The sequence below is a fragment of the Pan troglodytes genome, chromosome 6 (genome assembly GCF_028858775.2).
Source record: "Pan troglodytes isolate AG18354 chromosome 6, NHGRI_mPanTro3-v2.0_pri, whole genome shotgun sequence".
NCBI classification, from domain to species: domain Eukaryota; kingdom Metazoa; phylum Chordata; class Mammalia; order Primates; family Hominidae; genus Pan; species Pan troglodytes.
Window position 1 is genome coordinate 138014208 of NC_072404.2, and position 20744 is coordinate 138034951.

A 20744-nucleotide genomic window follows, 5' to 3' on the forward strand; every position below is an offset into this window, starting at 1 on the left:
TGTTTTTAAATATTATGAATTCTGGTAATTTTTCAAAACATGAACTTATTTACCAATTCATACCAAGAGCTATGCAACTAGGTTTCTTAAAATGCCTTTCCTAACTTATGTATATCACCATTGTTATTCACTCACAGATTGTTGAAGATCTTGACAAATCCTTTACATGTGCTATCTCCATTTGCTCTCTACAGCAACACTCTCAAGTAGTTATTAATGTGCTTGTGTCCCAACAGAAGATTTGTACTTTAATGCCCCCTTAGGAACCCTGCCCTGTGTAAAGATCTGCACCAGCAGCACTGAGGGTGGACCAGCCCCGGGCATATCTCCTGGACTGCTGGACAGAGCTCTAGATTTAAGAGTTGCAGCATCTTAGAATAAAGGCATTTCTTCTGACTGCATGGGTTCAAAAGTTTGCATGTGAAGTATGACAACACTAAAGTCTTTAGAGTTCAGGACTTAGTTCAGGCTCAAATAAATGGTATCTCCTAGAAAAGCAACCCTTCAAACCTTTTCTCATGCACTTCCCACAATAATTCTGAAAAATTTACCTTCTTCACACATTTTTAAGTGGTCACCTAGAAATTTTTAACATAAAGAGTTGCAAAGAATATAATTTCTGGTGCATTTGAAACATTGACATTTAACATAAAACTGTTGTCCCTCTTAAGTAAATACCATGGAATCTAACTACAGTCATGCATTGCTTAACGATGGGAATAGGCTCTGAGAAATGCATCCTTAGGCGATTTTGTGCTTGCTTATGTGAACATCATAGAGTGTGAAAATCACAGAGTGTACTTATACAAACCTAGGCAGTATGGCCTACCACAAACCTAGGTTATTTGGTATAGCCAATTGCTCCTAGGCTACAAACCTGTATAGCATGTATTGTCCTGAATACTGTAGACAACTGTAACACAAAGGTAAGTATGTGTATTTCTAAACATATTTAAACATAGAAAAGGTACAGTGGAAATATGGTATAAACAATACAAATGGTAAACATGTATAGGGCACTTACCATGAAAGGAAATTGCAGGACGGGAAGTTGCTCTAGGTGAGTCAGTGAGTAAGTGGTGAGTAAATGTGAAGGCCTAGGACACTACTGCACACTACTATAGACTTTATAAAAACTGAACACTTAGGCTACACTGAACTAGTAAAAAAATTAAGTAACTGTACTACGATGTTACGACGGCTATGATGTCACTAAGAGATAGGAATTTTTCGGCTCCATTATCAACTTATTGGACTGGTCATTCATATATGCAGTCCATCATTGACCGAAACATCATTATGCAGTGTATGACTATTTTGTAGCAATATGATCCCACCACCAATGAAAAATACCTGCAAACTCTTTACAGAAATTTACAATATTTCTTTTTTCATTGAACTCCTTACTTTGATTTCATTTCCTCCAGAAACTTAGAATTGTTTTCTACTGTAATATATGTTAATGCCTGAATATTAATGACCTTATCAAAATTACCTATGCCAAATCTATATATATTTTTTCTCTGATCCTAAGGATCTAGTCTCAAAAATCACTGAATTGAGTTTTTATTAGACAGTAATGCTCAAGTGATCCAAAACAAATATATCACACAAATGTGCATTTATAATACATATAATAAATAAATACATTTATTAGATATGCATCTCAATGAAATGGATAGTGCTATTTCTTCCAATTAGTTCATGTATCCATAGATTTAAACAGAGTTCAGCATTAATTTTAATCCAGGATTTTTTTTTCTGTTGTAAGCTCTAAGAAAATAAGTAGATGGGAGCATTATTATAGCAATGTCCATCAATTTAATTCCTGCCTATTTAAATGTCCCCAAACCACACAGTGATTAATAAGCAAAAACCCTTTCAATTATTTAGCAGTTGAATACTTGTATAAATTCTTTGCCAACTTTACTGAAAGTAAAATACAAGCCATCTAATTTGCAGAAGAATTTATTACATCATCAATCAATCACTTCCTCAAAACCAATGGTAATATTACACATTTGCCTTTTGAACGGTACCCTGGAGGTTTTTCCACTCTGGGACAAGAATCACCACTGTTAAAACCTGAGTTAAGTGAGAGTTGTACCTTTCCTTTGTAAAGTGGGAGAAGGATGACTGTGAAAGGGAGGCTGAGAATGAGACTGAGCAGAAGACCTTTAGGAAAGGGTACTTACAGAATTAGAGGGTTCCTACTCAGTCCTATTAAAAATATACATGTGCCTCTGTATCCCTGGGGAAGTTGTCTTGCTTATCCAGGTAGCCTCATAGTTTGAAAAACATCGTCCCAGTTAGGGTAGCAAAGGTCTGGAAGTGACCATGGAACTAGGGCCTAAATTGAACACACACAAGAAAAAGAATTGGCCCTTTATGGTGAATATCTTTCACATGGAACTTCTAGAAAAATTGGAGCTTGGGGTAGGAGAATGAGGACTGGACTTTCTACCAATCTGGGCAGATGCTGGGCCAAGTGTCATAGTCTGAGACCGACTGAGAGGCTTTTTTAAATACTCTAAATAGTACAAAAAGTAGTACGATTAGAGTACTGAGTGCCTACTGAGCCATACTATTGTGGCTGGTGCTAATGGGGAAAAAGAAGGTATAATACACAGCCCTTGTCTTCAAGGATCTTCCACCTTATTTGAGCCATCTGTTAAGGAAATGAAATTTAAGCAGAAAGAGGATACACAGTCTATATTATTAAATCAGTAGCCCAGGGGAAGAGGAAAGAGGGCAGCCATAGGATGTATAATTTGGCGAGGGAATGTTGTGATGTTAGAAGTCCCTGGCAGTGGGAGAACTGCTAAGAATTCATCGGAGAAGAGTTACATGTGGACACTTGATATGACAAACGGCATTTGCTAACCAAGAGAGAACTACAAAAGCACCTACATACATAGACATTTCACGCCTTCTTCCCCTTCCTACCAACCGCAATCCTAAACAAATGTTGTAGAAAGATTAGACGAACAGGAAAAGCAAGAATGGATAAAAGGGACTAAAGTCTCTTTTTCCCACTACAGGTTTCTGAGTGATTTAGAAGGAAAGAAAAAAGGTTTTGAAATGTGTAAGTCTTGGTTTAAACTGTTCTGAAAAATTTAGTACCTGAACATGTTATTTAATACCCAAAATAACCAGAAAAGGTATGGTATCTGCAAAGATGTCTTCAAGGATGGTATGAGAGAGAGATCCTAGAGTACCTGAGGATTGTGCTGTGGTAAGAATTAAGCTTCCTATTTAAGCCCTTCCAAATTTAGACCACTCACTAATTTGTTACATAAACCAAATCAAGTAATAACGATAACTATAAAAGACTTTTCTGAAAAAACTGTCACTGTATATAAGGGGACGTGATTTCAAGCTGTAAATCAACAACAAATACTACTAATCATAATTCTATAAACTTTCCCCCAAGTTTTCTCATGCTGTTTTTCACTGGAGCTCATGAATGCTCTTCAGCTAACATCTAGAATCTAAATCCATCATATTTTCTTATTAATTCAGATGCCTCTCATTTTAAAGATCCCCAGATTGCTCCCTTTATTATAAATAAATTCTCAATGAATGTAAATTTCTGTATTTGGCTAATGCTTGTCTCTTTAGGCTTCATTTTGTTCTTCACCAACAGTATCGGTCTTAGAGAAATGTTACTTCTAATGAATTTATTTATATAAAAAGAAGCAATCTGTCATGATTTTGAAGATGGAAATGAGAGGAGAGAAAACTTTTGTGTGGTTTGAGTGTTTTGCCTTTGGTTCATTAAAAATAGGCACAGTTGGCTGACAGCGGTGGCTCACACCTGTAATCCCAGCACTTTGGGAGGGCGAGGTGGGTGGATCACGAGGTCAAGAGATCAAGACCATCCTGGCCAACACAGTGAAACCCTGACTCTACTAAAACTACAAAAATTAGCTGGGTGTGGTGGTGCACGTCTGTAGTCCCAGCTACTCAAGAGGCTGAGGCAGAGAATTGCTTGAACCCAGGAGGTGGAGACTGCAGTGAGCTGTGAGTGCACCATTGCACTCCAGCCTGGTGACAGAGCGAGACTCCGTCTAAAAAAAAAAGAAGGCACAGTTTTTGATAGATCATATAAAAATGTAGCATATTTTATCTCTAGTCTATAAGAGTAGCTGACTAATGAATTATACTTCAAAAATAATTCTGACATTACTGAATTAAAATGGAAACTAATATGCTTTTAAAAAGCACAGTTAGATTATCTTGGTTTATATGCAGTCTGTATTTAATCTCTCTTAAACATTGTCTCAGTACCTTGCCATTCTGATAAGCATTCCATTTGTAGCTGCAATGTTCTTTCAATAGTTTGACAGATATTACAATTCTGGTTAAGAATTTAAAGTTTCCAGAAGTTGGTACTGGAGACTGTATTTCCCATCATTTTCATGAGGCAAATGGATGCTCTATCATAATATCCATAAATGTAGTTCTCTAATGACACACAATTCATTAGTTTTTCTTATTGCTTCTTGTCTTTTTATTACTTTCAGGCGGTGGGCAGTAGAGACCCATTAATCTTCAAATGCTTTTAATAAAACAGCACTATGGGATGAAGGAGAGACAGAGAGGGTGGCAAAAACACAGTGTGGCTTCCTGGTGTTTTTATTTTTTTCTCTAACAAATGTTACTGATATTTAATTCCCTACTGTGATTATCAGTGCACTTATATTTTATTGTGGTACTGCACTGGACACTTAAAAATTTGTTAAGAGGTTAGATTTCAAGGCTGGGTATGGTGGCTAACACCTGTAACCCCAGCACTTTGGGAAGCTGAGGTGGGAGGATTGCTTGAGGCCAGGAATTTGAGACAAGCCTGGGTAACATAGTGAGACTTCATCTCTACAAAAAAATGACAAACTTAAAAAAGAGGTTCGATATCATGCTAAATGTTTTTCCCTATTTGTTTTTAATAATGAATTTCCTTATTTTCCTGGCACCAAGATCTGTCTTCACCTTCCATAGGGTATTACTAGCTCCTGAGTTTGTTTAGGCACTCAAAGGATACTTAACACTTGGAGGGAATAAAAGACTAGTACATATAAGGAAATTTAGGACTACTATATGAAAATAACAAATCTTGTTCTCCCTTCACCACCCCACAGCTGGTCATCCCTCCTACTATCCCTCCATTTCCTTTTCAGTGGTATCATTAAGGGTATGCGCTAACATTAAAATAAATGAAATGTCTGGAAAGGGTAAAATGCTATAAAAGTGTAGAAACAATTCCTCTGTATCTCATTCATACAAAACTTTTCCTGGTTTACTAAGAGACTATGAAACAATGACTTAAAAATCCATAGATAACAGGAATTTTCTCCATAACTGAAAAATACAGTTTATCCACACTCCCTTATTTTACAAAATTAAAATTAAAATGAAACTTTCACAAATTACATTGCCTCACCGTTACTCTTTGTAAATCAAACGTGTCTATCAATACCATGTTTATTAGACCCCAGGTCCTATATTCTAGGTTATGTACCAACCTCACACGCTGTTTCCCCCTAATTGCTGGCAGGAAATCAGAACTACAGGAATGAAATAGGTAATGGCTAGAAATCTTGATTAAGTGTATTGGAAATACGGACTAAATAAGGCACTTTAATTAGTATCAGACAGAAGGATGAATTTATCTCCAACAAAGCACAAACTGTTGAAGCATTACAATTTGGAAAACGTGTCTGAGACATAATTCACTATGATGATGGAGGAGATGAATCTCTTTCCTGTCATGCAAGATGAGTTCAGGATGAAAGTAATGACACTGTGACACTGCTAAAAAGCTGCAGTTGGTTAGCATTCATGAGACACATTTTTAAGGTAATCTGCCCCTGGGATACCATGATAAATACAAATCTCTTAATTTATTTAAAAAGTTAACTCAGTGTTCGTGGGGAAACACAGAAAGGCTATTTTAAATTAAAGGATATTTTAAATCAGACAAATTTCCTTATAGAAAGAGTAATAAAAAAAAAAAAGAGCACTGGGGGCTTATTATAATACTTCCTCTCAGGTTTCTAAGTATTTTAGTTCACTTATATTGTTCATGCACTTGTTCCCCAATATCAGAAGCCCTTTCAAATACATTATGAATATATTGAAAATTAAATAACAGCCCATGAAACTTTTACTATTTGTAAAAAAAAAGTGTTAAAATAACGTAACTTCAGATAAAAGTTAATTGATCTCACAAACCAAATATTTAAGTATCAATTAAATATAAGATTTTGTAGAAACTATGATAAGCAAAAAAAAAAAAAAATCCAGATACAAAGACTACATATTGCATGATTCCATTTTTACAAACTATCCAGGAAAAGTAAAATTACAGAGCCTGAAAATAGATGAGTGGTTTCCTGGAACTGAGAGTGGGAGCAGGAATAGACTGCAAATGGCCATGACAGAACTTTCTGAAGTGATATGTTTAAAAATTGAATTTTGATGATAGCTGCACAAATGTATAAATTTACTAAAAATCATCTAATCTACAATAGATGAATTTTATTTTATACCTAAATAAAACAGAGAAGATTATGTGGGGAAAAAAAACCATGGCATTGAGATTATTAGAGAAGTTGCACTCCCTCAAAATCTCATGGATTAGTAGGGTAGAATTAATAAAATAATCTAAGGACCATGAAAGAGCTTCCCAACAAGTGGTGGTACACTAGTGTTTTTCCAATGGGTTTCAGAACTGACAAGACTTCAATTCTCTCGGCCATTGGAGTGACATGGTAGGACCTGGGGCTTGTATTCCCTGCAGCTAAGAACCTTCTTCCATTGACTCTATTTACTACAGAAACAAAATATTTTGCTGATCAAAGGCACCTTGATAAATGAAAATGAAGAGAGATCATATCATTACTTACAAATGCAACTAAAGCAGCGCTTAGAGGGAAATTTATAGCTGCAATTGCCTATTTTAAGAAAAAAGAAAGATCTCAAATCAAAAGCCTAACCTTTCACCTAACACACTGTAAAAATGAAAGCAAACTAAACCTAAAATAGAAGGAAGTAAATAGTGCAGAATGAAGATAAAATAGAGAACAGAAAAATAGGAGAGAGTCCAAGAAATCATCCTAGAAATGTTATTTAAAATAGTCTTTTAATGGACAAACTTTTAGTTAGATGGGCTAAGAAAAAAGAAAGGCTATTCAAATTACTAGAATCGGAAACGGAAAAGAGGACATTATTACTGACCTTATAGAAACTAAAAATAATTACAAAAACTATGATCAAATGTGTAACAATAAATTAGAGAACTTGGATGAATTGAAAAATTAATGGCATTAACTTTTAATGGCAAAAAACACAATTACTTTTGCACCAACCTAACAGAAAAACACAAAATGACTCAAAAGAAAGACAATGAATAGATCTATAACATGAGATCAAATTAATAATCAGAGAATTACTACCAAAGAAAAGCTCAGTCCCAGATGGCTCCACTGGTGAATTCTACCAAATGCTTTTAAAAAATACAAATTCTTCATACCTTTGAAAAAAATTGAAGGGTCCACTTAAAACTTATTCTACAAGGCCACTATTACCCTGATAACAAAATCAGAGATATCACACAAAAAAATTACAAGGACAATATCTCTTATGAATATAGAGGCCAAAAACTTCAACAAAGCACTAGAAAACCAAATCCAGTAACAAATTTTAAAAATCCTGTATTATGATAGTGGGAATTGTGCAAGGAATGCAAGGTTCATTTACCACCTGAAAATCAAATAATGTATTACATCATATCAACAGAATAAAAGACAAAATCCACATGATCATCTCAATAGATGTAGGAAAAGCATTTGACAAAATCAAACACCTTTTCATTATAAAAACAGTCAATAAACTAGGAATAGAAATGAACTTCCTTAAACTGCTAAGAGTTTCTATTAAAAATTCAGAGCTAAAATCAGATTTAATTATAAAGGATTATATGCTTCCCCCCTGTGATCAGGAACAACACCAACATGCCTTTTCTTACCACTTATAGTCAACATTGAACTGGAAACAATTAGTCAAAAAAAATAAATAACGGAAATCTAAATTAGACAGGAAGAAGTTAAACTATCAGTATTTGCAGATGACATGGTCTTGTACATAGAAAAGTCTACAAAATCCACTAAAAATTTTAAAGTTAATAAGCAAGCTCAGTAAGGTTGATTGATGCATATAAAATCTATATACAAAAATAATTATATTTCTAATAACTTGAATGATTTAAAGATAAAATTAAGAAAACAATTCAACTCAAAATAGCATAAAAAAGAATAAAATAATAGAAATACATGTAACAAAAAAATAAAACTTTTACTTTGAAAACTACAAGACATTGTTGAAAGGGAAATTGAAGGTCTAAATACATAGAAAGACATCCCATATGTGTGGATCAGAAGACTTAATATTGTTAAGATGGCAGTATGCTCCAAATTGACCTACAGTTACAACATAATCCCTACTGGAATCTCAGCTGGTAATCTGCATAATCTTTACAAAAGTTGATAAACTCTTCCTAAAATTCATATCAAATTTCAGAATAGCCAAAACAATCTTCAAAAGCAACATAGGTGAAGGACTTGCAATCCTGATTTCAAAAGTTACTGCAATGGTAGAGCAATGGTAATCCAGAAAGTGTGGTAGTGGCATAAGAATAGACATATAGATTGGTAAAACAGAATTGAGAGTCCAGAAACAAATTCATGTATCTATGGTCAACTGATTTTCAAAAAAGGATGCAAAGAACATTTAATAAGGAAAGAATAGGTTTTTCAACAAATGGTGTTGGGACACTGAATAGTTCCATGTAAAAGAAGGAAGCTGGACTCTTACATTACACCATATACAAAAATCAACCTAAAATGGATCAGTGACCTAAATATAAAACTATGAAAGTCTCAGGAGAAAGCACAGAGCTAAATCTTAGTGACCTTAGGTTTGGCAATGAATTCTTAGCAGTGACAACAAAAGCACAAGCAACAAAGAAAAAAATAAATTGGACTTCATCAAAATTTTGTGTTTCAAAATACAAATCAAGAAAGTGAAAAAAATTCACAGAATGAGAGAAAAGATTTGCAAATCACATATATGATGTGGGCCTAGTATCCAAAATAGAGGAACTCTTAAAACTTGAGAAAACAAAAATGGGCAAAGCACTTGAATAAACTTGATATATGGCACTTGATACTGGCATTGCACGTCAGGCAGGAAAATTGTAATGGTGCTAGGACATTTAGCTTTCCATATGAAATATATATATATGGAAGATATTTATACCATATCAGCTTGTATAAGTATACTCTATGATGTTCAACAAAATCACCTAATGACACGTTTCTCAGAATGTATCCCTGCTGTTAAGTAACACATGACTGTATATAATTCTATTTATATGAAATGTCCAGAATAGATAAATCTATAAGAGACAGAAAGTAAATCAGTGGTTGGTTAAGGCTGGATTGGTTGGGGGTTGATAGCTAAAGGGTACAGTTTTTTTTTTTTTTCTTGAGATGATGAGCATATTCAAAAATGGATAGTGGTGATGATTACACAATTCTGTGAATATACTAATATATTACCCCCAAATATATACTGTGACTAGGTCACAAAAGTAAGTTTAGTCGATTGAATTAATAATTCCGCTTGGATGCTTACTAAGTACTCAGATATAAGACTAAATAGGATAAGATGTTTTGCCCTTTTCTCAGGAGGAAATACATTGCAAAATAAACAGGTAATTAACACAGTCCAAAAATTAAAAAGTGGTCAGCCAGAAAATGTACACCTCCCATTGGGTTAAAGGGAAGGATTATTCTCAGTGATGGTTAAGTTGAGATTCTCAATGCCAAGAAAGCAGCTATACAAAGATAAGAGGGAAGATGACTACAAGCAGACGGGAAAGCAAGTGCGACACTGAGAATGGGTGGATAAGTGTATGAGGGACTGCATGAAGTCCAGGGTGGATGAACTGCAGAAGATCGGGGGAACAGAGGGAGAAGGTGAGATCCTGGAGGTCATGAGAGATTGGTCAAGGGCAGGCCTGTAGGGATTTGTAGGTTAGGATGAGAAGCTTCAACTTGTTTCTTTTCAACCCCCTAATACTCTGTGCACCTCTTTTCTGTTACACATAACCCTCTGTATCTCCCTATCCTGCCTGCTCTAAAGAAAATGAACATTTCTCATATATCTTCAGTGCCTATTTGGGATCTCAACAGAGGTTTCCTGAATGAACAGGTCACATATTGGTATTATCATAAGGCAAAATCCTAAATCCTATAAGATATTTAGAATAAAGATTAAATAGAAGAAAAAAATGTTTTCTAAAGGTAATGTACAAATGAAGGCCAAGCAAATTGCATCTGAATTCCTCAGGCCAACCTGGTTGTTTCTACTAGAGACCATGATGGTTCCCCAAGTTTGAATGAATTAAAGCGAACACTTCCTAATTTAATTAACTCATTGCCAGAATCTGAAACATCAAACTGTTGGCAAAAAGCAGCTTTATGCTCTGAATATCGTGCGGTAGTCCTACATTAACTGCTTCTCTAGCCCGCTCACTAAGTATTCCAAGTCATTGTGCAGAATCATGGTATCTACTGTTACATCACCAAAAACTGTAACAGACAAAAATGGAAAGGCTATTATACAATTCTCAGAACTGAAATAGGATTATGTATTACCTTTCAAATAACACATGGTGATAAAATTTGCTTTCCTTAGAAATGACTTATAAATGTTTTATTGCCTAATGATTAGCTTTGCATTTGCATGTTGGATTTTCTGTTTGTACTACACAGGGATTCTGCCAAAATTCCAATTATAACATCATTATCTAGAAAGGGACACACTAGTTCTAACACATTTGAGACGAAGTTAGCCAAATAGCAGTTTTAGAGGGTAATACCACACATTTATGCACATAAATAGAGCATGTTTCTTTGGGAGGATTAAAAAAACAAACAACAACAATAATACACTTTTTTCAACTGGCTTACTGTGGCCTTGAGGCTTCGGCCTGGTCTGTCTGAAGTTTTTCTCCTTCCACTTCCATTGTACAGTAAACAATTCGATTGGGAGCAACTGACTTCAGGCCTTGCACTTCCATTATGACAATCTAAAGATAAAATGATTTTAAAATAATGCATCAAGTTGATAACATTTAGCAATATACATAAACAGCAGCATGAACTGTAATAAGGAAGATTGACAAAACTGAAAAAAAAATTTGTTTTTTGTTAACATCACTGGTATTTTATCTTCTTTATAATCCACCTCTATTCATAGAAGGTATAGTAAATAACATTTTTAGGAAATCTGGTAACTGAAAATATATCTGCTGCCAGATACAAATAAAAGTAAGGTCAAATGTCATAAATACAAGCCATAGTGAATTAAATGAAATTTAAACTCAGATCCTTAACAAATTAAGGCAAGTCTGCATGACGTTAAGCAGAATCACAAATGAAAATTCAGTGCAGATGATAACAGCAGTACATGATAAGTACCATATAAAATAATATAGCATATATTATTGGTAAACATTGATACCATCATACTAACTCACTGATATCAATATGTGATATCAGAAATTTTCTATATTCACTTAATTGAGATTACTATTACTGTCTGTAAAAGAGTTTAATTTATGGACTGTGTCTTATTAAATAGAAAATTATAATTTGTCACTGAACATTTTAATACTAACTTGGTAAGAAAAAATATTTTTTCTATCCATTAAAGATATGTACTAATTTAATTCAGTACACTGGAAAAGGGTGGAAAAACTGATATTGCCTTATGTATTTGTAACTCCTGGGAGAAAGGACAACATATATTTTTTATGTGTGCTTTTTAATGTTTGTCGAAGAGGCTGCCAATCTTAAAACACTGTAACCTATCATTCTTATTGGATGTATGTATCAAATATGAATATTATTTACCATAGCGTTTTCAATCAAAAGTTGCATCATGAACTCTTCTAAATTCTCAAAATTTAATTTATAAAATAGATTAAAATGCATTTTTATATATGTACATTGATGTCTTAATTGATCCCATGTTGTATTTGCACAAACAATAAAATTCATGTTATGCAGCGACCAAAACATCTATCATAAACATAATCTGTATCAGTTACTGATCATGTAATACTTTATTACAGTCATCACATCTTTTAGAGTCATGATAAGAATTTTGATCCAAAAGGGCTCAAAAAACAAACCATCTTAAAAGTGTTCTTCCTTTCAGCTCTGTTACAAGAGAAGGGTCATGTTTGTAAATATGAATGTGTATTTGTTTTTTGTTAAATTTTGTTTTCATAAAATATACAGGAAACTGATCACTCAGTTATTTATCAATAAAATAAAAGGTCAAACTCAGAACAAGTTTTCTTCCTCATCCAGGGCTTTTGTCATTTTCTCACATGGAAATACATACCAACATATGCATCAAAATCAGGACTTAACTGAAAACAGACTAAGAAAATTAATGGAGAATTGATAGAGAAAAGCAGTATCTTTCACAGCTGTTCTAATACTCATCAGGGAAATTGGGATGAAATACTAAATCTTGATTAAAGAAAATAAGCAAAGGAAGTTATGCATTTTTAATGACTCAGATTTTTTGTTAGTAATATGGAAATTTGTTAGATTCTTATACAAAATAAAACCAGAAGCTGAGATAAATCAAATATATAACCATATTAATTAAAAGGCAACTACACTTGGACTTACCACCATTTCTCTAATAACTTCTTAATAATAAAAATGTTTGATGGTCATTTAAAATGTATGAAACAACAGAATTGTGTAGCACAAATCCAGAAATCGTAAGAGCATAGCTTCAGATTTCAGAATATTATTGTTGACACTGCATCTCTTTCTGCAGTGTGTTTAAATAACCCAAATGCAAGAAAGGAAGCATCTGCTTGACATTATTTCTGTCACCTCTACTATAAGCTACTGTAAACATGACCTCCTAAAACATACAACTTGTGAAACAGTACTCTGCTTTTCAAAACAATACTTCCAACTGTGCTGGGAACGTTTTACCCTGCTGAATCGTCACTTTCAAAAGATACAGCTTCTGTGATGAATCTATATGTATAAATAAAACAATATGATTCTACAGATCTGATATCCAAAACGAAAATAAAACATAGGTGGCCTTAATAATTAGTGATAAAGACAGCCAAGAATTCCATGGACCATCAGCTAATCTAATTTTAAGTGTTTCAATTCCCAGCAAAACTTGCTAATGGACCTACAGAAGCTAAACTGACCTATTTTTCATCTTCTCTTCCCCAGTCTCTCTGTAGCTGATGTCATAAGCATAAAATAAAGTTGTCCTAGAAGTAAAAAGAAGAGAGGCATGTATAAAATGTGAAACTAGGTAACATTCTTCCAAGTGAAACACTGACCACAGAGGTTGGAGACATTTAAGCATGTGTAGTTTATAAAAAAAAAAAAATGACACTGGGCAATATGGTGAAATTGGGGACCATATAGCACCAAACATAGAGAAAGTCATGGGATCTGCTAGCCTAATATCAATGAAAGAATTCAGTCTAAAAAATCAACTATAAGCCGGGCACAGTGGCTCACGCCTGTAATCTCAGCACTTTGGGAGGCCGAGGCGGGCATATCATGAGCTCAGGAGATCGAGACCATCCTGGCTAACACAGTGACACCTTGTCTCTACTAAAAATACAAAAAATTAGCCTGGCGTGGTGGCGGGCACCTGTAGTCCAAGCTACTAGGGAGGCTGAGGCAGGAGAATGGTGTTAACCTGGGAGGCGGAGGTTGGCAGTGAGCCGAGATCGCGCCACTGCACTCCAGCCTGGGCGACAGTGCAAGATTCCGTCTCAAAAAAAAAAAAAAAATCAACTATATTCATGCCACTGATAACATTCCCCCACTTTCCACTTCTTAAGTGAACGTTTGTTTTTCTAGTATTGCTTGAACATTTAACATTATTGAACAGCTTAGCGTTTTGTGGATTGGCTCATCTCTTGCTTTAATATTTCTTCTGAAGCCTTAATGAACAGAGATACCTAAAAGTAATCCTGAACGGCTGCTTTTTTGATACCATAAAAATCCTTAATCCAGTAAGTATTTATTGAGTCAATTGTGTGCTAGGCACTGTTTAGGCACTTTCAATACCTCAGTAAACAAAAAAGAAAGAGAAAGAAATATAACCTTCCTGCAACTTATATTCTAGTAGAGAAAGTCAGCTAATTAACAATAAACACAATAAATAACTGAACTATATGTTAGTTGGTAAGTACTACAGCAAAAACTGAACTTGGTAAGGGAATAGGGTGTGGTGGGAGAAGGGAGGGGTGGGAGCAATTTTAAAGAGAAGGTGAAATTTGAGGAGAGTTTTTCAAATCTGCACTTTATTCCTTCGACTCAGTATAGTTCTTAGAAAAGATTCCTCCACTGGACCACTTCTAAGCCTGACTAATGAAATGTGTGAGCTTTGAATTGATTTAACTGCTTGCCTTTCAGAGTCTTCTTAGGCTGAAATATGGGGTCTGAGGAGCAAGGCTTGCTGAAAGGACTAGAGATAATTATTCAGTTTAGCTTGGCTGATGTCACAGGTCCTGTGACTAGAGGCATATCTATTCTCTCTGGTGTCCTATAAACATGCACTGCACCATCGTCACTTAACACGATTTTACTTTGTTGCTGGACACATAACTCTTGCTTCAAATACTGTGGACACTGAGAACAGATTTGTATTATGCTATGGTAGGAAAATATCTGCCTTAGATAGACATAGCAACAGAGGATGTCAAAACAATTTTATAAATATGCAAGCTTCTCAGACCATGCAAAGTGAAGTTTTAGCTCATATTCTCTGCCTAACAACCTACTGCCAACTCAACAGCCCTCCTAAACATATTGGCAATAAAGCACAGAATAACAATTCATAATTTCACTTAAACATTGACTCAGCAGCCTAATTTTGTTTTCAATAGGCAAAATATAATTCATAAGAAGTTAATTATTACAATTGTTTAAGATTTTTGAACAATAGAGAAAAGATAAAATTTTCTGAACTTTTAGTTCTGAATGTTTAAATATAAAGATAATGGTAGATTTGTATATTATAAAAGTTATTTTCTCTACAAATTATTTTTTCATCAATAAATTTAAATTATAGACTGGGCACGGTGTCTCAAGCCTGTAATCCTAGCACTTTGGGAGCCGGAGGTGGGTGGATTGTCTGAGCTCAGGAGTTTGAGACCAACCTGGACAACATGGCGAAACCCCATCTCTACTAAAAATACAAAAAAAAAAAAAATTTAGCCAGGCATTGTGTTGCATGTCTGTAGTCCCATCTACTCAGGAGGCTGAAACGGGAGAATCGCTTGAACCCAGAAGTGGAGGCTGTGGTGAGCAGAGATAGTGCCACTGTATTCCAGTTTGGGCAACAGAGAGAGACTCAGTCTCCAAATAAACAAATAAATAAATAAATAAGATAAACTCTTGTTGGAAAAAGTTATACTATAATTAAGGGACGAATTGTGTTTTGTATAAAGCCTTAAAAAATAGAAAAAGTTGACGTTTTGTATTTCACTCAGCAGGAGATCTGAGACAGGAATGATGAGGAAATTCTATAGGTAACATGCTATGTAGTTTCAAATTAGACATCTTTATGTTAAAAGGCTGAAAAGGCTAAGAAGAAACCCAGTAGTGAAACCATTTGGCAAAGTCATTAGGCAAGCCCAGAATTGAATCTTGAGTCAGAAGAAAGACTCATAGTTCTAATCTGACACTAAGTTTAATCTATTAACCTACAAAGAAATCATTAATTCTGAAGTCAAGAAAGTGAGAGGCAGATGTCCTGAAGTTTGAATTTATCTCAGAGTTAAATATATGGAGAAAAAAGAATAAAAATCAAAGTTTTCTTTTTCTGCCATAAACTAAGGAAGTGAAGTTTCAATAAAAAAATTGAAAACTGTTCTTGGTAAGACTGTATTTACTTTTCTTTGTCAATCAGCAAATGCAAATGGCAGCACCGGGAACCAGCAGAGAGGATAAAAAGAATGAGGTATAAGCCTCAATATAATTTTTGAGAGAGCTATGAATTAAAGTGTCACATTGTTACTATTTACTCACGGAATAAAAATCATGGGGAGGGGAAGCTTAAGTTTAAGCCAAATGGTGACTTGATACTCCTAATTATTATGTTATAATCTTTTATCTTAATGTCTGACATAAGTTCTTTCTCCTAGGAGCTAAAGATGTCAGGTGTGTATGTGTATGTGTGTGTGTGTTGTGGTGTACAAACCCACAGACATATAACTAGATAAGCCCATATACACACATCATCAATGAAGAGATATCATGTAAACCATCAACAGAAAGCTGTACAAAGAGTATTAGTCTTTGGTTCCCAGTGATTTGCATAAAATAATGAAATTCTGAAGTTTTGGAGAACACAATTTTAAATGTAGGACTTTCTTCTTGCTCTAATATGTACTGTGCCTGTAATAAAACTTGAAGTCCTGAAAAAGAATTCTCTATTTCTCATCATTCATGATACCTAATAATGTGCATTACAACTGGCTTATTTGATATGATCCTAGAAAAATGATCCTACGGGTAAAGTAGATTTAAAAAGAAAGGTTAACCAAAAATCTGAAAGGAATTCCCAAATTACAAAGAATTCAATTATATGTTGAATTGCTATTTCTACCCACGTGCGTTTTGATGCTTATTTTATCAATGAATTTTTGTTATTGTTTTACTTTTGAGACAGGGTCTCACTCTGTCAGCCAGGCTGGAATGCAGTGTCATGATCACCATTCCATGTACCCTCAACCTCCTGGGCTCAAGCAATCCTCCGCCTCAGCCTCCCAAGTAGCTGGGACTACACGCTCACATCATCATGACTGGATAATTTTTTTTTTTTAGAAACAGGGTGTCTCACTATGTTGCCTAGGCTGGTCTTAAACTTCTTGGCTTAAGTGATCCTCTCGCCTCGGCCTCCCAAAGTGCTGGGATTACAGGTGTGAGCCCCAACGCTCATCTTATTTTATCAGTAAACTTACACTAGCCTCACTGGCATAAAGAAGACTTGCCTTAAAACTTCTATCATTTTATTTAATCCTAATATTGTTGTTATGTTTAAAGGAAAATTTGCATTCATTTGCATATATAAGCTGAGTGTCCAACAAATGAAGAATAATTTAACATCTCCAACATATATTGCACTGTTTTAAATTCTAAAAGTTACTGCAAAGGTCAACAGAAATTATTGTGCATCATCATTTATGCTGTCAGAGGCGAGCATGAGATAAAGCTACTTACCTCTAAGGTGAATGACAGTACCACGTCGGACTTTGACAGCTGAATCTCATTCTCATCTCCTATGTCCAAAAATGCAGAGTTCTGTGAACGTTTTAATTTTTGTAATTTAAATTCCGGACCACCTTTCGAAACTGGAAGACTTTCCAAATTGGCCATTAGCAAATTCACTGAAGACCGCAACTCTTCTATATACATATTCTCCATATCTTTTGCTATAAATTTGGGGAATTTTCTTTCCTTGAAAATAATTTTTAAAATAATAGTGTTACATAAGTCATATTTCAATTTTATCATAAAAAATTGTATGATATATATACTTCACTGTCTTAGAAATTACAACACTCTCAATATATCTATCCTACTTGAGTCCCTAGGCTGTAAAATCCTCAGGCTTTGGCATTTTTGATTATATCTACGGTACTTCAGATATCTTATTGAGGATCATTGCAGTACAAAATGAAAAAATCACATATATTTTCATATTAACTTTATTTGTGATAAGATTTGCTTAAGGAAAAACAAACTCTGAAAACATGCATGGAAGATATTTTAGTGTATAGATGAACCTTAGCCACTAGTAGCTTTGCGATGCTTGGGATAACTGGTCTACAAAAAAATGTTCAGGACACACAGCTTTCCCAGTTAGGAAACAAACATTTTAACAATAGCCCAATTTCTTACCACAGATATGCGTTGTTGGAAGCATATGCTTTTTCATAAATAGGCATTAAAAACTCACATTATTGAAGAGTGATATGGTCATATTTCTAAAATTAGTAAATTTTCACGTTACATTAATGTGCCAAGATCTCTTCTGGCTATAAATTCAGTTTTTTACTAAAGGCTTAGAAAAAGTTAAGTTTAAAGCAAAAGGAAATTTATGATAAAAACTATTAAGGGAAAAAGTAACAATATCAATTTGGAAGATTCTATTTTCTTGCTAAATTATATCAGCATTGCCATTCAATAATTATAACTCTGCAATCAGATTTGTTTCTTCTGCTCAATTAAAAGGATGTTCCAAATATTGATATTTAGATGGTGCCAAATCATTCTTAGAGAAGATTATAATAAATTTATATTCCCCAGAACAGCAAATGAGAGCACTTTGTTCCCTCACATTCTTGGCTCTTTCTTTAATGTTTGCCAACCTGGCACTTAGGTTTTCTCTCTTAAAGACAGAGGGTATATAGTTTTACAACATTAAGCCTAGTTTAAAATGACCACCACTGCACAGAACCGGCTGGAGGATGAAAGCCTAAAGCAGCCATCTTTCAAATGACTGCTGAATGCTCCAGAAAAGCACTGCCTTTACTGTTGTCTCCCTTGACATCATTCAAAATCTAACCTAAGAAATCTGCATGTCTAGTACAATTTGAAAGCATCCAGCATGCTCTTGTCAACCTGCATCTAGTCTCTGACTCACTTGCACCAGTTCATTCATGGGATTGGAAGGAACATCTGGCACCACTTCACAGATCAGTCCCAGAGTCTCAGGCCACCTGCTTTTCTTCTCCTCCAATATAACATTCACATATTTCTTTTTAAAATAATTTACATATAATCAAAATTAAAATTGCATAATGTCACAGATTAAATATCTACATTAAAAATTAACTTTCCCAAAGAAGGTTCTTAAATATCCTTTTAAAACTTCTCTACAGTTTGAGGCAACATTCCAAAACAGCAAATTTGTATCCTTAAGAAAAACAGGCAACTACCCAGCTATAAAATACCTGGGTTTCCTTTAGTGGGGCGGGGGAGGGAAGGAATTGTCTTTAGAATATTTTTTCAGTACAAGCAAAGAGAGGGGAAAAAAGCAAAATGATCCATAAAAAACATATTTTACGTTTTTGGACTAACTTTAAGGCTGCCAGAAAAAGCATCCAAAACTGAGAAATAAGGCAAAGCAATGAGGGGGCAGATCCTTTCAATGTCATATGGAGGTGAAGGCCATCCAATGATCATTTGGGGAAAAGTTCTTAGTTCACCTTATTATTTATTATTGATTAAGGATTCCAGACAATAAAGCTACATGTTACCTTGTAAAACTGTGTCTGAAAGAGGTGCAAATAATGTTTGGTGAATAATAATAACCCACAGGTTCAGTTTAAATCTGTATTAGAAATTAACCAATTTTTGATTAAACCCCATTAATCTTACCTTAGTAATGCCCCCAAACACCTAGTTTCTCATATGCTCTTTGGTCTGGTTTTAATACCTAACTTGTTTGCTTATTAATTATGCGTTGAATAAAATCTCTATTGTGTGTCCATTTTATATTTATATGAAAATCACAATTTTACCCCTAAAAAAGTAGAGTTTAACAAAGAAAAAGGCAAGTATGTCACGTATCTGAAAGTTCTGATATACTAATGCTTTGTTTTCAAATTTTCAACATGTTATGGAAAATCTAGCATTAGGACAAGAACAAAAATAATCTATTTGTATTTAGCTTTAACTATAAACACTTCATGAACTATCATCTGTCAAACAGGAGAAAAGCAGGCATCTCCAAAACTGGCTCTTTTATCAGTATTTCCAAACTTTTCAGGGACTAGACTATACTTGAATTTTTTTCTCCAAAAAAGCTCAAAATTCAGTTTTAAAGCTTTGAGGTTTATTGATAATATTTCATCAACTCTATTCAGCCTGCTTGTGTTGTCCCTCACTGGAAAACAACAAAACTAATTGTATATCAGACAAATGTACATTTTAAATTTGTTGTTTTAAACTAGAATTGAATGAGAAATAGGGTTATTTCCTAGTTGTCTAACTGTGAGTCACTCTTACAAGTCATGTGTTCTAATTAGGTCCTCTGTACAGCATAGGTCCCTAGTGGTCTTAACCCATGGTATACACAAAAACAATATTTGCCTCTTTAACAAGTTTTTCTCATTATTCAAATATAGTCACTTTTTCTTAAGTGCTCTTAACCTTCCATTAGATGACATCTGGGGTTCATATCACAGGATTGTTTCTCTAAGCTGATCTCTGCTGCTTCCCATGCCCCACATTAATTTTAGGTTCTAATCTCAGCATCATGGCATCAAGTGAACTACTGGTTGTGAAGCTGGTTCCAAACCTAACTAAATCGTTGAAGTGTTTAAATGTTTTTGCTACAAATTAGAGCAGATTCAGTTATCCTTACCATATTGGTATTCTCTCTTCCTTTCAATTCAAATATGCCTTTGAGTGGGAGAAAAGGGAGGGAGTCTACAAATAATTCAAGAATTCCTCACAGCCCCAGATTTCTCACAAATATGCCAGCATGTAAGACTCAGTCATTTCACAGACATTCCCTGAGTGTCTGCTATGTGTTCTGCTCCAAGCCCCTGGATAGAACCATGAAGATAATGGACAAAGTCCTGATAGACTTAGTAAACA

General features: G+C 34.5%; 1 protein-coding gene across 11 annotated transcripts in view; it reads right to left on the minus strand.

The window, feature by feature from the left end:
- CADPS2 (calcium dependent secretion activator 2) overlaps positions 1-20744 on the minus strand; it is a 567091-nt gene that overhangs the window by 285163 nt on the left and 261184 nt on the right. For all 11 annotated transcript variants that reach the window (XM_009454114.5, XM_001146755.6, XM_054687681.2 and 8 more), the window contains exons 5-6: positions 17358-17594; positions 11034-11152 (exon numbers count right to left, since the gene is read on the minus strand). In XM_009454114.5, coding sequence (XP_009452389.2) covers positions 11034-11152; positions 17358-17594 — 356 coding nt within the window. The remainder of the gene's footprint in view (positions 1-11033; positions 11153-17357; positions 17595-20744) is intronic.